At 42.5% G+C, this 19,861-nt stretch overlaps 1 protein-coding gene across 3 annotated transcripts in view; it reads left to right on the forward strand.

Moving 5' to 3' along the window:
• Positions 1 to 19,861, forward strand: part of ephb1 (EPH receptor B1) — a 774,921-nt gene that overhangs the window by 532,614 nt on the left and 222,446 nt on the right. For all 3 annotated transcript variants that reach the window (XR_011885740.1, XR_011885741.1, XM_072255851.1), the window contains exons 8-11: positions 1,231 to 1,339; positions 3,565 to 3,629; positions 17,109 to 17,231; positions 17,413 to 17,660. Coding sequence is in view for 1 of the 3 variants with exons in the window: in XM_072255851.1 (XP_072111952.1) it covers positions 1,231 to 1,339; positions 3,565 to 3,629; positions 17,109 to 17,231; positions 17,413 to 17,660 (545 nt within the window). In the remaining 2 variants the exon portion in view is untranslated. The remainder of the gene's footprint in view (positions 1 to 1,230; positions 1,340 to 3,564; positions 3,630 to 17,108; positions 17,232 to 17,412; positions 17,661 to 19,861) is intronic.

Consider the following 19,861-nt stretch of genomic DNA (forward strand, 5'->3'; position numbering starts at 1 on the left):
AAAGCACAATGAAATATTCTAATGGGATGTGATAACTACCCTGAGTAGCTTGTGTCAGAACTGGCTATTTCAGCACAAAGATCATCATCCTGAAATGTTAACTCTGTGGCTGCTGCCTGACCTGCTGAGTGTTTCCAGTGACTGTAGACAGTTTCAGCATTGTTCTTCTCTCTCCATATTCATTCTCTTCTTCCACCTTCTCTGGTCAGATCAGTTGTGAGTAACAAGCCTCCCCACTTCCTCTGCCAGAGTCCCTCCTACTATTGTACACTTGGGTCTTCACTCTATCACAGACACTCTGCTTTCTCTGTTCCCTTCGCCCCCTTCTCTGCAACTTATGTAATTCTGATATTCCCCACTCCTGATCAATCAGAAACATCAGACCTAATTCTCTGTCCACTGATGCTACCAAGCCTGCAGAATATTTCCAACATTTTCTGATTTGTTATGATGTGACACATACACACATGTTGCATGTTCATGGTCTTCTGTTTCTGTAGCCCATCCGCTTCAAGGTTCGATTTGCTATACATTCAGAGATGCAGTGTAGGATGAGTTTAGCTATCTCAATTACAAGGCACTTTATGTCAAAGTCCAGAGTTTAAGTCAAAGTTAAGAAAGTACAGGAGTCTCAGGACTCACATCACCAGGTTCAGGAACACTTAGTACTCCTCAATCATCAGGCTCTTGAATCAAGGGAGATAAATTCACTCAACTTCACTTGCCCCATCACTGAACTGTTCCCACAACTTATAGACTCATTCTGAAGGACTTTTCATCTGATGTTCTTGATATTTATTGCTTATTATTTTTATTATTAATTCTTTAATTTTTGCATTTGCAGTTTGTTGGCCTTTGCACACTGGTGGGATGCTCATGTTGGTGTAGTTTTTCATTGATTCCATTATGGTTATTATTCTATTACAGATTTATTGAGTATGCCCACAAGAAATTGAATCTCTGGGTTTTAGATGTGTACTTTGATAGTAAATACACTTTGAAACTTTGAAGTCTGGATGCAAAGGCAGCAATAAAAAGGAAATATGCTTATGAAGTTGCTGAGAGTTTCAGTTTGGTGCTGTCACTTGAGACACTTTTCATAGTAACATAAACCAGCTCAAAGTGCTGCTAGTGCATTTGCATCAGAAACTCTTCTTTTAATGGCCTCACTTGTTGCTGCATCGATTGGCAGTGAACTTTCTCACTGTGTTCTTTTTCTCTTTCTTCCAGATGACTACAAGTCTGACCTGAGGGAGCAGTTGCCTCTGATTGCAGGCTCGGCTGCTGCAGGTGTGGTCTTCATTGTCTCGCTGGTGGCTGTCTCCATCATCTGCAGCAGGTTATTATCGACGTGAATTCTCAATTGCTTAGACAAAGAACCATGTTATTTTTATTGGGCACACTGAAAATAAGCAGTAGAACAAGGCCATGTTTGGAAACTGCAGAGGCAACTTTACAATCATGTTTCTATAGGAGGCCCAAGAATGCTACAACTACCCCTTTTAACTCACTAAGTCCTGTACTTCTTCTGGCAGCACATCAGATATCGAAGGAGCCCTTATCACAAGAGTTTTGGAATATATTAGGCTGAAAGTATTGCTGGAGTTCAGATCATTGAAGGAGATTCTATCCTTGTGAATGACTCTGTGTCTTATACTTGGAGAGTTAAATTGTGAAGACAGGCTGCATAAATTGGCTAGTTTTCCTTTGGCGACATCAATGCAGACTTTATTAGTTGTATTTGTCTCTCTTAGATTACAAGATCAAACCCTCCTCTTGAGGTTGGAACTCATAATACAGATGACTTTTCCATACAATTCTAATGGAATTCTCCATTGTCCTGAGTGCCACCTTAGGGGAGAAAACTCCTCCAGGTGAGGTGGATGAGAAAGGTTCCAAATAATGTTTGATAGAGGAGTTGGTCTTTGGCCAATCTTTATCAACGGATGAACATTGGTAAAAGAAAACAGGTTGTCTAAGCATTATAACAAAGGTTCAAAGGTTCATTTCATTGTCAAAGTATGCATGTACAATACAACTCCAATATTCACCTTCTCCAGATAGCCATTAAATACAGAAGAACCATGGGTGTTGATGAAAGAAAAAACATCGACTTCCCCCATGACCTGGCACAAAGAAGAACTTAAACAAAAACCTTCTCCGCAACAGCAAAAAAACAGCTACAATAACAATCTCTGATCCCCTTCACTCGTAGAAAAGAACAGCGACAATAACAATCCCTGACCACCTCACTCACAGAAAAGAACAGCGACAATAACAATCCCTGACCACCTCACTCACAGAAAAGAGCAGCGACAGCAGCACTAAACCCCCAACTCCCCCTCTTACACAGAAAAAAATTAACAGATCACCCACCCATCCATCAGCCACAAGAAAGAAAACCCCGAAAAACTGAATGAAACCAATATAAAGTACAGTCCAATAATCACATAAATCTCAGAGTATTGGAAACATCTTTCCGTCAGCATATGCGGAGAGCAGCTGCACAAACTCAGTCCTTCTGTAAAGAGTCACTGCTAAACCAGATCCAAATACCACAGATCCGGGGCCCTTTGTGGGACTCAGTTAGTAAATTACACTGGAAGTTCACTGGTGATTTGTGGTCATGAAAACTGATGGACAATGCAAGTGTTTCTTCTTGGTGAGCAATCTACTGAGATTTCATGAAAAGTTAGTATTAGTTGAAAGAACATATGGGAAAAAAGCTATTTTAATCAAAAGCAACGTGGCATAACTGGAACATTTGAACAAGGCCAAATTAAAAATGTTCCACAATGGTATTTTGAAGTAAACATTCAGTAAGTCAGCTATGTCTGAAGAGAGGGAGCAAGGGCATAACATTACAGGTCAATAACCCTTCATCAGAATGAGCCTATTCAAAACGAAATCCCATGAAAGAGAAATTCAGTAGTTCACCCTCTCTCTGCAGATGCCAGAGTTTTTGTAATAAAAATTTGTCTCAGATAAGAGTTTATGGAACAAGGTTGTAACTGGAACCAACTTTCTGCTAACATTGGGTCTTACCCATTAACAAATCAGTCACTGTTGTCACCTTTATTGTAAAACGCTGTGAATTCGCCATCTGATTATTTGGAACTTCTATTGGTTTGCCATCTGGGACAAACTCTCCTGAAACTCATGGGCCCCAGTTCTCATGCTCCTTGAAAACTTACCAGGGCTCCAGTTGCTGTGCCCAATGGAATCTCCCTTGATCTCCAATTTCCACATCCTACTGAAACTCAATGAATGCCCAGTTTCTACTCCCTTCAGCATTACTGAATCCTCTGGAATATTTATCATAATACTGTACAAGATCCAAAAAAAAGAAATAAAAATGTGTTAGCTAATTAATAAGAATAACTTCCAGTAGTCCAGCATATCTGCCTGTCTGCACCAAAGTTCTGAGCATGTCAGGTTTTTGGAAATGCTACATAGTTAAATGTTTGATGCTGCCCAACAAATTATATCTCCTTCGTCTGCCATGTCTCCTCAGACAACACAGCTGTTCTGACCTATGGCTTTTATTTTTCCCTTTCATTTCAGGAAACGTGCATACGGCAAAGAAGCTGTGTACAGCGATAAACTTCAACACTACAGCACTGGGCGAGGTGAGTGACCAGGTAGTCCACCAACTTACAGTGGTTCAGATCTCATTGCTTACTCTGAGAGTGTGGCAATGCAACTGCAAGCTGAAAGAGGTTTCAGTCAGAGTGACCGCAGAGCAGTTGGATTGGTTGCTGGCAGAGCAAGCTGCCAAGTTTAAGCCCATATGTAGCTATCCCAGCCCAACATGGAAGAGTCCTCACTGCCCTCAGATGTGGTGGCACAGTGGCATTGTGAGTACAGCTGCTGTTGCACAGCTCCAGTGACTCAGCTTCGGTTCTGATCTCCAACTCGGGTTCAGTTCTGATTTCCAGTGCTGTCTGTGTTGAGTTTGGACTCTCTCCCTGTGATTGTGTGGGTCTTCCAGATTCTCCAGCTTCCTCTCACACCCCAAAACGAGGTGGGTTCTTAAAGTTAATTTGTTGTTAATGTGTAGCTGTGTGGTGGAATCTGTGAGATGAGAATAATGTGGGTTTGAGTAGGACGAGAGTGAAAATGGTCAATGTGCTGAAGGGCTGTCTCTATCTCTCTGGGAACCACAGCAAAAAGAAATGCAGCTTAAATACAGTAAATATTCTAAGGTAGCTCGTATCACTGCTAAAACTATATGGAGATATCAAGACAATTGTTCAAAGGGGTCAATGCAATTAGGAATTAGCCATATTTCTCAATGGTAATTAAAAAGGCACCTGTGTGAAGCCACAGAATGTATATTTCAATAAATTTGAAATAAGCTGGTGTTCAGAATTTCATCAGACAACCAGACCACTTCAGGTATGATGGGCCAATAGATCCTTCTCAGTCCTGATGAAGGGTCTCGTCCCGAAACATCGACTGTACCTCTTCCTAGAGATGCTGCCTGGCCTGCTGTGTTCACCAGCAACTTTTATGTATGTTCCTTCTCTGATGTCATAGGATTTTATAACTCCATGAATAAGATTTGATGTTTCTTATCGATCCTGATGAAAGGGGAATGAAGGGGAAATGATCAGGTTTGTTGTGTATAAGTCTGGTGGCATTAAATCACCAAGCTCTGCAAATAGTGTACTATCTTGCAGGAGGAGTTCCAGGTGAGCCAGGATGATTCTCTATTCCAGCAATTTAAGTCATTCAAGCCCATCCCTGCAGATGGGGAAGGGAGTTATTCTCTTTTATCACTAATGTTCATGTCCCTTCATGGCTGTTTGTGCTTTATTAGAGTTGACTGTTGAAATTGTCTGAGATTATGACCTCAGTGCAACAAAATAAAAAGAAGAATTGGAAGGAGTGGAGCAGGGAATTTGATTGCACGTATTTTTTTCCTCTTTAAAAAGAAAAGAAGTGTAACTGAGTGGATAATAAAAGGTGTATAGAAGCAGAGGAACTTTGGACTATGTCCGTGGATCCTGGAAAGTAGGTAATAAGAAGGCATTAAAAGGGGTACCTCTCCATATGAGCTGAAGCATTGAATTAAAGAGAAGGAAGGTTATACAACACCAATTAGGATGCAGCTTGAGTACTGCACACGATCTGGCCATCACATGACAGGAAGGACGTGTTTGCACTGCAGAGGATGCGCAGGAGAGTTATCAGGATGGTGCCAAGACTGGAAAGTTGCAGCCACGAGTAAGCATTGGATACACTAACATTAAAAGAAGCAGAGATTGCTGGAAACATTCAGTCGGTCAGGCAGGCAGCATCTATGAAATGAGAAACAGTTAATATTTTAGGTTTGGGACACTTCATCAGAACCGGAGGAGAGAAAACAAGTTAGTTTTCAGTGAAAAGAAAATGTGAGAGGAATGGATAAAACAAAGAAAGTATTTCTAAAAAGGTGAAACCGGAATGGGTTACTAGGGGTGGTTAAGAGCCAAGCTGCACAGACTGTACAAATAGAATTAAGTCAAAATTAGGCCTAGACTATGAGAAAGCAAAATAGTCCAGTGATGACTCTTTCCTGGATAGAAATGTGTCACTTCAGTACTGGACAACTGTTGCCCTGAATCATATGTACACCAATGACACCATTCCAAGTCAGACAGATGTGGAATGATGCCATGCCCAGGGCAGCACACAGCAGGACAGCTCAGAATCAGCCAGGCACCCTATTCCTGGCCTAGATCCAACCCTAAACTAAGACCTCAACTCCTTAATCTGCCTCCTCCAAACCCCTCCTATGCAAGGCTCTGACACACTAAATCAATTAACCAACTCCTTGATCCAGGTCCCAACACTTTTGTTCCACCTCCTGACTGGCACACCGACCCTAATTGAACCTGTAATCAGCACTCCAACCTTTGAATTATTCCCAAATCCCTAATCCAATTCCTGCCTCCTTATTCCAACTCAAGACAGAAGACTTGATTCTCTGATTGACCCACATCTATCACGCAACTCCCAATCTGATTCCTGAGTCTCCAAACTCTGATTCATGTCCTACCTCTTACCTGACTGAATCTCCAAACCCTGACTAATGTCCTACCTGTTACCTGACTGAGGCCCCAAAATGACTCACCGCTCTACAGTTGAGGCCTCAACCCTACTGGCCAGACTACTGACTAACACAAACCTCAGCCTCTGGTAGTGATTGCCAGTCATACATATGGATCCTAACTACTGACCATTCTCTTTTGCGAGCCATCTGTTCCCCAGGGCTTCCTCGTTCCTGGAGTTTGCTCAGTTGGATAGCCCATGGAGGAATCCATGCAGGCAATTCATGGGGCCTTGGTCATGGAGAAATATTACTGTAAAGGGATGCAGAACTAAAACATCAATTGGTGCGCTGCTAAGAACAACTGCTAAGAAGGTGAATTTTCTTGGGTGTGTGCCCTCACAAAGGGGATGGACTTGTGCAGGCATAAAGATGTGGTTCACCTGTGAGTTGCAAACAGTACGGAGTAATGGCAGAGTTGGGCACGGTTTTTTAAAGGACATTTGATTGCATTTTTAGTGCAGAGTACATTCAGAGGAGTATATAACCAGCAGTAAATGGTAATGTGTCTAACAGCTTATATGGCACCATTATATGTACCCTCTTAATGTGAAGTTGTTAAGCTCCCAGATGGTGCCAGCTGGCTAATCACACTCATCTGAAAATATATCGAAATAAACACTGTCACAGCTCAAGATTAAATATATTCCTGCATAATCTCAGTTTATGTGAAAGTGTCAGGGAATTCTGAAATATGGAGAACCTTAATATAGACACAACGGGCAATGTCTTCCCATTTGATTGCTGTGTTATGCAGATAGGGGAGCTGATTTGTGAGTCTTTCTCCAGCAGCAGTACTTTTTACACCCTTTTAAGGGGTGCTCACCCACTTTGCTCTGATTGTGTTAGTCATTGGCAAAACCTGATGGTCTTTGCTTTCTTATTTGGATTCTATTTCTCAGGGCCTTCCAAGAAAGTGAAGGTATAGAGTGTTAATAGATCATTAATTCAAGCATCGTGTGTATCTCAGGACAGCATCGATCTATGGAGTGGTGTGAAGAAAACTATTGGTTTGGATCATCGATCTACGGATTGGACGTGCGGCAGACGATTGGTTTTGGTTCATCGATCTCTGGAGTGGACGTGGGGCAGAGCATTGGTTTTGGTTCATCGATCTATGGAGTGGGCGTGGGGTAGAGCATTGGTTTTGGATCATCGATCTCTGGAGTGGGCGTGGGGCAGACGATTGGTTTTGGATCATCGATCTCTGGAGTGGGCGTGGGGCAGAGCATTGGTTTTGGTTCATCGATCTATGGAGTGGGCGTGGAGTAGAGCATTGGTTTTGGATCATCAATCTCTGGAGTGGGCATGGGGTAGAGCATTGGTTTTGGTTCATCGATCTCTGGAGTGGGCGTGGGGCAGACGATTGGTTTTGGTTCATCGATCTCTGGAGTGGGCGTGGGGCAGAGCATTGGTTTTGGTTCATCGATCTATGGAGTGGGCGTGGAGTAGAGCATTGGTTTTGGATCATCAATCTCTGGAGTGGGCATGGGGTAGAGCATTGGTTTTGGTTCATCGATCTCTGGAGTGGGCGTGGGGCAGACGATTGGTTTTGGTTCATCGATCTCTGGAGTGGGCGTGGGGCAGAGCATTGGTTTTGGTTCATCGATCTCTGGAGTGGGTGTGGGGCAGACCATTGGTTTTGCATCTCTCTGGTTTCTGTTTCTTAAAATAATTGACCTATTTTTTTGGAGGGATTGGTGCTGATTATGGCAATCCCAGTAGGTGAGATGTGGATGTTTTACAACCAGGAGTACAGCACTGAGACAGGGAAAAGGGGAGGTACAGGTGTCCCCCGCTTTTCAAACATTCGCTTTACGACACCTCACTGTTATGGAAGACCTACATTAGTTACCTGTTTTCGCTAACAGAAGGTGTTTTCACTGTTATGAGAAAAGGCAGCGTGTGAAAAAAGGCAGCGCGCCACCCCGAGCAGCCAAACACCTCCCCTGGAACTGCATTCTAGCCGGCATTGTTTAAACACGTGCCTGTGAGCATCTGTGCTTTATGTCGATTTATTTTGAGCATCCATTAGCAAGATGAGTTCTAAGGGATCGGAAAAGCCTAAAAGAGCTCGTAAGGGTGTTACACTTAGTCATAGTCATAGTCATACTTTATTGATCCCAGGGGAAAATTGGTTTCGTTACAGTTGCACCATAAATAATAAATAGTAATAGAAATAGTAATAGTAGTATTACTATTAGTAAATAGTAATAGTCATAGAAATAATAAATGGTAATAGAATAGGAATAGAAAATAGTAATAAATAGTTAAATAGTAATATGTAAATTATGCCAGTAAATTATGAAATAAGTCCAGTACCAGCCTATCGGCTCAGGGTGCCTGACCCTCCAAAGGAGGAGTTGTAGAGCGTAAAACTTTACATAATTAAGCGTTTTGATCATGATGAACGAAGTAAGGACAAAGTAAGTTTGGCTTGTGGAAGTTGACGAAGATGATGTTGAAGAGGTTTTGGCATCCCATGACCAAGAACTGATAGATGAAGAGCTGATACAATTGGAAGAGAATAGGATAACAATCGAAACCGAATGTAGTAGCGAATGGACCAAAAGTGAAGTCGTCCAGGAACTGAACGTGAAGCTACTGCGTGAGATTTTGGCTGCAATTGACAACAATGATTGCAGAAAAGGACGACTTTAATTTTGAAAGGGTACTTAAGTTTAGGGAATATTTACAAGATGATTTGAGTGCTTACAAAGAACTGTATGATAGAAAAATGCGCGAGGCTAGGCAGTCAAGCATACTATCGTTTTTCAAGCCTTCCACATCAGCCACAGTAGACGACAAACCTCGACCTTCGACGTCAAGGCAGGCAGACATAGAAGAAGATGACCTGCCTGCCCTGATGGAAACAGATGATGATGAGAAGACACCCCAGTGTCCCACCACCCCAACCTCCGACCTCTTAGTCTAACACACCATCATCAGTGTGCTCGCTGTCTTCCTGCTTCCAGTAAGTGATACAGGTGCACATTTCTTTACCCGAAATTCTGAAATCCAAAAGGCTCCGACAACCGAAGGTTTTTTCACCAACAGCTGACATCACTCAGTTGTGACTTGGCAGCACTAGCAGAGGCCACCAGGCGTCAATTGTGGCTCAGTGCTCGTACTGGTTACATGTGCATTTGCTTTTCGCTGATATTTTGTGTTCACTGTTGACTTTATGTTTAATTTCACTGTGAAAATGTCAAAAAGAGCTGCAGATACCCCTATGGGTAACAATGAGGAAAAAAAGAAGGAATCTTCTCTTCCAGTAACGCAGAAAGTGGAGTTATTGCAGAAGCTTGATCGTGGTGTGTCTATGCAGCATCTTACTGAAGAAAATAGTGTCGTAACTACCACTGTATATGATTTAAATAAACAGAAAGACAAATTACTGAAGTTTTATAGTGACAGTGATAGTGACGTTCTACATTTATCCCAATAAGTCATTTACCATGTGTTTGATTCGGTTTGTTTGAAGCTGTATATTTTTATGTTTTATTGAATATTTTTGTTGGAAATAAAATTTCTTCTTGTCATTATTCCCTAAACAATACAGTATAACAATTATTTACATAGCATTTACATTGTATTAGGTATTATAAGTAATCTAGAAATGATTTAAAGTATACGGGAGGATGTGCGTAGGTTTGGTGCGCCACTGGGTCCTAAACTCCACCGTACTGAGACTGGTTAAATAAGGGACTTGAGCATACGTGTTTTTGGTTTCAGGGGTGGGGGTGGGGGTGGGGGTCTGTGGAGGCCAAGTCTCTGGGCTTTCAAGAAAGAGATGGATAGAGCTCTTAATTAGGAAGGGGAAAAAAGATTATGAGAGAAAACTGGCAGGGAACATAAAAACTGACTGTAAAAGCTTTTATAGATATGTGAAAAGAAAAAGATTGGTTAAGACAAATGTAGGTCCCCTACAGACAGAAACAGGTGAATTGATTATGGGGAGCAAGGACATGGCAGACCAATTGAATAATTACTTTGGTTCTGTCTTCACTAAGGAGGACATAAATAATCTTCCGGAAATAGTAGGGGACAGAGGATCCGGTGAGATGGAGGAACTGAGGGAAATACATGTTAGTGGGGAAGTGGTGTTAGGTAAATTGAAGGGATTAAAGGCAGATAAATCCCCAGGGCCAGATGGTCTGCATCCCAGAGTGCTTAAGGAAGTAGCCCAAGAAATAGTGGATGCATTAGTGATAATTTTTCAAAACTCTTTAGATTCTGGACCAGTTCCTGAGGATTGGAGGGTGACTAACGTAACCCCACTTTTTAAAAAAGGAGGGAGAGAGAAACCAGGGAACTATAGACCGGTTAACCTAACATCGGTGGTGGGGAAACTGCTAGAGTCAGTTATCAAAGATGTGATAACAGCACATTTGGAAAGCGGTGAAATCATCGGACAAAGTCAGCATGGATTTGTGAAAGGAAAATCATGTCTGACGAATCTCATAGAATTTTTTGAGGATGTAACTAGTAGAGTGGATAGGGGAGAACCAGTGGATGTGGTATATTTAGATTTTCAAAAGGCTTTTGACAAGGTCCCACACAGGAGATTAGTGTGCAAACTTAAAGCACACGGTATTGGGGGTAAGGTATTGATGTGGATAGAGAATTGGTTAGCAGACAGGAAGCAAAGAGTGGGAATAAACGGGACCTTTTCAGAATGGCAGGCAGTGACTAGTGGGGTACCGCAAGGCTCAGTGCTGGGACCCCAGTTTACAATATATATTAATGACTTGGATGAGGGAATTAAATGCAGCATCTCCAAGTTTGCGGATGACACGAAGCTGGGCGGCAGTGTTAGCTGTGAGGAGGATGCTAAGAGGATGCAGGGTGACTTGGATAGGTTGGGTGAGTGGGCAAATTCATGGCAGATGCAATTTAATGTGGATAAATGTGAAGTTATCCACTTTGGTGGCAAAAATAGGAAAACAGATTATTATCTGAATGGTGGCCGATTAGGAAAAGGGGAGGTGCAACGAGACCTGGGTGTCATTATACACCAGTCATTGAAAGTGGGCATGCAGGTACAGCTGGCGGTGAAAAAGGCGAATGGTATGCTGGCATTTATAGCAGGAGGATTTGAGTGCAGGAGCAGGGAGGTACTACTGCAGTTGTACAAGGCCTTGGTAAAACCACACCTGGAGTATTGTGTGCAGTTTTGGTCCCCTAATCTGAGGAAAGACATCCTTGCCATAGAGGGAGTACAGAGAAGGTTCACCAGATTGATTCCTGGGTTGGCAGGACTTTCATATGAAGAAAGACTGGATGAACTAGGCTTGTACTCGTTGGAATTTAGAAGATTGAGGGGGGATCTGATTGAAACGTATAAAATCCTAAAGGGATTGGACAGGCTAGATGCAGGAAGATTGTTCCCGATGTTGGGGAAGTCCAGAATGCGGGGTCACGGTTTGAGGATAAAGGGGAAGCCTTTTAGGACTGAGATTAGGAAAAACTTCTTCAGACAGAGAGTGGTGAATCTGTGGAATTCTCTGCCACAGGAAACAGTTGAGGCCAGTTCATTGGCTATATTTAAGAGGGAGTTAGATATGGCCCTTGTGGCTAAAGGATTCAGGAGGTATGGAGGGAAGGCTGGTGCAAGGTTCTGAGTTGGATGATCAGCCATGATCATACGGAATGGCGGTACAGGCTCGAAGGGCCGAATGGCCTACTCCTGCACCTATTTTCTATGTTTCTATGTTAAAGATGGTGGAATCAAAGGTTATGGGAATAAGGCAGGAACTGGATACTGATTGTAAATGATCAGCCATGATCACAGTGAATGGCGGTGCTGGCTCGAAGGGCCGAATGGCCTACTCCTGCACCTATTGCCTATTGTTCGATGTGGTATAATTGGAGTCGAGAGGACAGTTTCTCATTCATCGTTCAGGTTATCTCCTCTCCAGCAGAAAGCACATTGGCTGGAAAAGCAGAAGGAGACTGTAATCGGGGATGAGATCTTATCAGTGGGACTGGGTGGGTGGGGGGAGAGACTGTGATTACACATCATTTTCACTGTGCACAAAGTGTCTTGAGCTGTTTTATAGCAAATTGCACATGGGTGTGAGTTTATCCACCCAAAGATTTGTGCTCAAAATTTTGCACTGTGAAATCAGATGTAAAGTGTGTCAAAGTATTTTAACATTGGAGGATAGATTTATATGCTGACAATATTCCTATTGCTGTAGAGCTGTCACAATATTATATCTGCCATCATCGAGGGATGCTTTATAATGCATGAAAAGGATTATGTTACCGATGAACCTGTCAGCTCTGTTCCAGCTGTGGATCAGCTTTCAAACCGGAAATACTAACCAGAGCATTGTGAACAACTGAAGCACAAGATGATTTAGAACTGTTCCCTCGTTCAGTCTTTCTCCCCTCCCACAGATTAAAAAAAAGACCTGGTTCACTGATTACATTCTACTTCTGCTTTTCCAGCCGATGTGCTTTCTGCTCGAGAGGAGATAACCTGAACGATGGACAGGACACTGTTCTATCTTTGCTCCCTCCACTACAATCATAGAACATAGAACAGGAATGGATAGAGCAGCTGATTGACTCAATAGGGCATCCTGTTTGGTAACCAACCCATGTCCCTAGAAATACTGATTGTCCGTATGGGATGGATAACTTGTAAGCTTATCCAATATTTAATTCTATGAAAGGGTTTCAGAAACTCAGAGACTATCGCAGGGGTGTTTAACATTTAAGGTCATTAGTTCAGTGTGCAGGGTAAGAGGTTTAGGAGGATCTAGGTAAGAGCGTTTTCACTTGAGGGTGGCTGGACCAACTACTGGTAAGTGGGACCTGTAAAAAATGGGACAGTTTGAACCTGAACTGGAGAGTGAGTGACCAATATCCTTGCAGGAAGGTTTACTAGTGCTGCTCTGGAACGTTCAAACTAGAGCTGCAGTGAGGTGGGAACCTGGGTGGTTGTAGGGAAAATAGATTTAAGGTGATAAACAAAGGCGGGAATCAAAAGATCAAGCAAGGAGGGACTAATGTTCATAGCTGTGTATATTTCAATGCAAAGAGTATTGTAGGTAAGGCAGATAACTTAGAGCATGGATCAGCACATGGAATTATGATGGTTCTGTTGTTTTAGACAAAGAAGAGGGAGGAAGGTATCAAAGGAGGAGGACTGGCATTACTCGTCAGATAAAATGTCACAGCAGAAAAATAAGGTTGTGATAGTAGATAATTTAAACCTACCACACGGTGATTAGGATCCCATAGTATAACAGTATTGGATAGAATAGACTTTGTCAAATATCTGCAGGAAAGTTTCCTCAGTAGAGGTCTCAAACAGAGAAAGCAAGATACTGGATTTCCTATTAGGTAATGAGGCAGGACAGTATCAGATTTACATATAGGGAGATATTTGGATCTGGAGAAAGAAATTCTATTAGGTTCAAGATAATTATGAAGAAGTTATAGGACTCCTTGCTTTGAGGTTATAAATTGGACAAAGGCCAATTTTGGTTGCATCAGATTGATTCTGGCAGGTGTAGATTGGCATAGGTTGTTTTCTGGCAAAGGGATGCATAGTAAGTGGGAGGCCTTCAAAAGTGAAATATTACAAGTACAGACAACATGAAGGAGAATCTCAAGGACTTCTACAGATATATTAAGAGGAAAAGGATAACAAGTCAGAATTGGTGCACCTGGAGATCAGTGTAGTTATCTATGTCTTGAGCTAAAAGAGATGGGGATGATCTTAAAAAGATTTTTTGATTCTTCATTTACTCAGGAGCCAGACACAGAGTCAATAGAACTGATGCAGAACAGTTGTGTGGTCATGGATCATATCCAGATTACGAAAGGGGAGGTGTTTGCTGTTTTGGAAAAAAAATTAGACTGGCTAAATGCCCAGGGCCTGACAAGGTGTCCCCTCACGTCTTGTGGGAGGCGAGTGGCAAAGTTGCAGGTCCTTGCAGAGGTACTTAAAACATCCTTAGCCATGAGCGAGGTTCAAGAAAGGGTCTAAGAATGAGCTGGGAAATTATAGGCTAATGAGCCTGACATAGGCTAATGAGCCTGGGTAAATTATTGGAATGTATTCTAAGGGATGAGAAATATAAGTATTTGGATAGACAGGGCCTGATTAAGGATAGTCAACATGGTTTTGTGCATTGTCAGTCGTGTCTAACCAAATTTTTAGTTTTTCAAGGAGGTTACCGAAGGTTGCTGAAAGAGGGGCAGTGGATGTTGCCTACATGGTGTTTAGAAAGTCCTTTGAGAAAATCCCACATGGGAAGTGGGTCAGAGTTTATGTCGTTTCGCATTTAAGGTGAAGTAGTAAGTTCAATGTTGGCTTAGCAGTAGACAGAGGGTGGTAGTGGATGTCTGCCTCTTACTGGGGGCCTGTGAGTAGTGATGTGACACAAGATTGGCTGATATAGTGGACAGTAAGGAAGACTATCAAAGCCAGCAGTGGGAGCTGGAAAAATGGATTGAAAAATGGCATGTAATTTACTGCAGACAAATGTGAGGTGTTGCTCTTTGAGAGGACATACTCAGACTCACTCAGTGAAACCTAGAGTGTGGTAGAACCAAAGAACACGGAAATACAGATCCATATTTCATTGAATGTGGGCTCACAGGTGGAGCATTCTACACATTGGCCTGCATAATTTGGAGTATTGAGTATAGGAGCTGGGATGTTGTGTTGAAATTGAAATTGTATAATACCTTGACAAGACCAAATTTGGAGTATTATGTACAATTTTGGTCACATCTAAAGGAAAGATATTAATAAGTTTGAAACAGTGCGGAGAAGATTTACAAGGATGTTGCCGTTACTTGAGGATCTGAGCTATAAGGCACAGTTGAATAGGTTAAGACTTCATTCCCTGAAGCATAGGATAATGAGGGGAGACTTGATAGAAATATACAAAATTATAAGAGGTATAAATAGTGTAAATGTATGCAAGCTTTCTCAAATGAGGTTGGGTGAGACAAGAACTAGAGGACATAGTTAAAAGGTGAAACATAGAAAACCTACAGCACAGTACAGGCCCTTTGGCCCACAATGCTGTGTCAAACACAATGCTGAGCTCTATGTACCTATCCAGAAGTCTCTTAAAAGACCCTATTGTATCCGCCTCCACCACCGTCGCCGGCAGCCCATTCCACACACTCACCACTTACCCCTGACATTTCCTCTGTACCTACTTCCAAGCACCTTAAAACTGTGCCCTCTCGTGCTAGCCATTTCAGCCCTGGGAAAAAGCCTCTGACTATCCACATGATCAATGCCTCTCATTATCTTGTACACCTCTATCAGGTCACCTTTCATCCTCCGTTGCTCCAAGGAGAAAAGGCCGAGTTCATTCAACTTATTCTCATTAGGGATGCTCCCCAATCCAGGCAACATCCTTGTAAATCTCCTCTGCACCTTTCTATAGTTTCCATATCCTTCCTGAGAACTGAAATATTTAAGGGAAGCCTGAACAAGATCTTCTTCACTCAGAGCTGCCAGCAGATGTGTTGGATGTGGGTTTGATTGCAAAGACGTTTGTATAAGTACATGAATGGGAGGGGAATGAAGGGCTATGGTCCAGGTGCAGGTTGATGGGATTAGACAGAATAATAGGTTAGGCACAAATTAGATGGGCCAAAGGGCCTATATCTGTGCTCTATGGCTCTAATTTTGGACAAATGAGTGCAGAGAGTAAATAAGGAGACAAATGAACAAAGGGGAAGAAAATGTTTTAGACAGCGTGTTTCTGAGTTATGAAATGTGCTGAGAGTGCTAGAAACAGAATCAATGGGCAGCAGGGTAGATCTACTGCTCACAGCTTCAGAAACCCAAGTTCAATCCTCACCTCCGGTGCTGCCTCTGTGGAGTTTGCACACTTTCGCTGTGACTGTTGGTTTCCTCCCACATCCCAAAGATGTGTGCTTTGGGTACATTAATTTCCCACTGTAGATAACGTTAATTTTCCACTGTGAGTGGTTGAATCGGGCTCTTGTTCCATATCCATCCTGGTGGTAGAGCTTGTACATTTCCCGAAGGTTGATTGCAGCCCATACACCTTTAGAGCCAATTCGCTTCCAAGCTTTCCTTCTTGTCAGTAGCTTACACTAACTGTCCTACTCTCCAGAATTCAGGCATCTAAATTTCGTGACATCAGATGTCACCATCATTATCTGGGGTCAAGGTTAAGTCCAGTCCTACTCTCACCTTCCAGACATACAACTATGGAAGACGTCATCACAAAGTCTCTTTTACAGTTGGTGGATTGTGGGAAGGAGGGCAGCTCCCATCGGCATCCCTTATGTACAGAGTTCAGCTCCAGCCCTGCTTACCGTTCAGTCAGCTCACCAGAATTAACTGTGACTCACTTCAGTGCTCTGTCCCCATCCTGGGGCCCACAGATCCCCCGTTTAATGGTAGGGGTGCATGGCATAAAAAAGGTTGGGAACACCTGCATTAGTGGAATAAGATAAGAAAGGAATGCAGTAGCTGCAATTAATATTTAAAAATGCGGCACTAATATTTGAGCAGAATGATTAACATTCACTGCGGATTCTTGACCTATTGGTCACTGGGGCCTGAGAGTGTTATAATTAGGTGAGAATATATGCCAATGTATGCTGATGGACCAGGTTGAAGAGGACTGTGTCAAGAAAAACCAAAGCAGAAAATTTGATGGATTCATTTTAAATTCTCCTCACAGTCTAATCTGTTACCTTACGACTGTTTACTCTCTCTGTTACAATTAAAGTTGTTGACTAGCTCCAGCCAACCTGTATTGTGGAGAGATATATTTGTTCATTGTAAACAGAAGGAACCTTATGAACCACAGATTTCCTCAGTCAGGGGATATGTGAAAGCCATCTCTTTACCACAAGTCTAAGTGTCGATATTTTCCACAGACTGTCAGTGTTTCATATTCATGACAAGACCAGGGGTAAATGGGAAGATCCTGTGGCTTTGTAAATGCCCTAGTGGCAGCTGATTTGATTGATATCTGCTGTCTGAACTCCTTAGGTTCTCCTGGGATGAAGATCTACATTGATCCATTCACTTATGAGGATCCAAATGAGGCCGTCCGGGAGTTTGCCAAGGAGATTGATGTCTCATGTGTGAAAATTGAGGAAGTAATTGGAGCAGGTACATCTTGTTGTGTTTCAGATGTTGTGCACATTGACTTTTCTTCTCATTTGTGGGACATATTTTGCAGTGTAGCTGAAACTGAGGTTTTTTTTAAATTTGGTAAATTACCTGGTTTCACTTTTTTTTAATTAACCTTGCCTTGTAACCACACACACATATCCCCCTTTTGCCCATCTAGGAGAATTTGGGGAAGTGTACAAGGGCCGCCTCAAGCTATCAGCAAAGCGCGAAATTTACGCAGCAATTAAAACTCTAAAGGCTGCCTACTCTGAGAAGCAACGGCGAGATTTTCTGAGTGAGGCCAGTATCATGGGCCAGTTCGACCATCCAAACATCATCCGCTTGGAAGGAGTGGTGACCAAGAGTCGACCAGTGATGATCATCACAGAATTCATGGAGAACGGAGCACTGGATTCATTCCTCAGGGTAATTATTCAAGCACCTTTGCCAAAGGGTGTCTAGTCAAATGACTCACAACTTCTTCCTGCGTTCTTATAGAGTCAGGAATGGAAAGGGGCTGTTCGGCCCACCGAGTAATTTTGTATTACTCTTCTATCAATCCCGTTTCATTCACAATCAAGATTAAATTTATCATCACTGAACTGTATGACGTGGTATGTGCTGATTTGCAGCAGCAGTACTGTGCAGACATAAAATTACTAAGCATTACAAATATAAATAAATAGTACAAGGAAAAGAAAACATCGGTTCATGGAGTATTTGGAGGAGAAAAAGCTGTTCTTGAATCATTGAATGTGGGTCTTCAAGCTCCTGTACCTCTTCCCTGATCGTAGTAACGAGAAGAGGGCTTGTCTCAGATGGTGAGGGTCCTAATGACACATTTTGCCTTCTCTAGGCACCACCTCTAGAAGCTGTCTTCACTTACCACATTCCCTTCATCAGTCTCCCACCTACCCCTATTGCACCACCCACATACACACTGGTGTCAATTTATAGCAGCTTATTAAAAACTAACCCCCATAGGTTTGGGATATGGAAGAAACTGAGCACCCGGCCACAGGGAAAATGTGCAAACTCCACACAGACAACATCCAGGGTCAAAAGTGAACACTCATCAGTGGCACTGAGGCATTCTGCTAGTTCCCTCCTCTTTTCTGCGACTTTGAAGGACAGCTAGTAAAAGCAATGGTGCCTCTTTGTATGCAGCTAATGTTTTGACTTGTGTTAAAAACAAGCTGCAACCTCTCATTTGCTCTGTATCAACTACCCATTGTTACCCAGCCAGGTGTTCCAAGCTTTCATTGTGCTATCACAGCCTAAAGGATCTCAGAGTGCACCAGTATCAGCAGCAGTGTACAACTACAACTCAAAGGGTGCTGGTGAAGTTCTGTTCTCCAATTACCACCCAGAATACTGACTACTTTCCTCCCAGCCAGGAAATTCTACTACCCTGACCTCTCCATCCTTTTTTTTTCCCTCCTTCCCCTTCCTAATCTTTTACAAGACCTCCTCTCCTCCTCATTTTCCTGGAGACCTTTCCTGCCACCTCCCACACCTTCTCTGAACCTTCCTACTAGGCCTGAGACACAAGCGATACTAGAATATGGAGCAACAGGTAAGATGCCAGAGGCACTCAGTGGGTCAGGCATAATCTTGTGGGTTGCTCTCAATTCCAGCATCTGCAATCTCCTGTGTCTCCATTTCACTGTTCCACTGTTGAGTCTCTTCAAGCTATGCCCACTTTGAAAGGTATTCCCTTTGACAGGAAACTCTGAGACCCTCTGTCACTTCTCCCCCTCTATTTTTCTTGCTGCTCACCTATTCCTTGGACATGATCTTACTCCAGACTGATTATCCTGCTCTTACTCTACCTCTTTCTACTGGCTTCTATCTTTAAGTCCACATGAAGGGACTCAACCCAAATACCAACTGTCCATTTCCACATTTGCTGCCGGACATGCAGAGTTCTTCCGGCACTTTATTTGTTACCTCATACTGGGCTATCTTCAGACTCGGACTCAGAATCAGGTTTAATATCTCTGGCCTGTGTCGTGAAATCTGTTGTTTTGTGCAATACAGAATAATAAAACTACAAATTACAATAGGAAATATATAAATATAAATATAAAATTAAATTAAATAAGTAGTTCAAAGGCAGAGGGGAAAACGGTGAGGTAGTGTACATGGGCTGATTGTCCATTTAGAAATCAGATGGCAGAGGGAAGAAGCTGTCCTAAAACACTGGGTGTGTGTCTTAGGCTCCCGTACCTCTCCTTGATGGTAACGATGAAAAAATAAAATAAAGAAGCAATAAATATCTAGAACATGAGGTAAAGAGTCCTTGAATGTGAGTTTATAGTTGTGGGAACAGATCAGTGATGGGACAAGTAAAGTTGAGTGAGGTTACCCCTTTAGTTCAAGAGCCCGGTGGTTGAGCGGTAATAACTATTCCTGAATATGGCAGGCCTGAGGCTTCTATACTTTCTTCCTGATGGCAGCATCGAGAAGAGAGTGTGGCTTGGATGGTGGGGGACTTAGATAGATAGCTACTTTATTGATCCCAAAGGAAATTACAGTGTCACAGTAGCATTACAAGTGCAGAAATATACAAATATTAGAAGAGAAGTAAGAAAGAATAACAGCTAAGGTATCTCAAACAGTCTAAC

The sequence above is a fragment of the Mobula birostris genome, chromosome 4, assembly GCF_030028105.1.
Source record: "Mobula birostris isolate sMobBir1 chromosome 4, sMobBir1.hap1, whole genome shotgun sequence".
Classification (NCBI taxonomy): Eukaryota; Metazoa; Chordata; class Chondrichthyes; order Myliobatiformes; family Myliobatidae; genus Mobula; species Mobula birostris.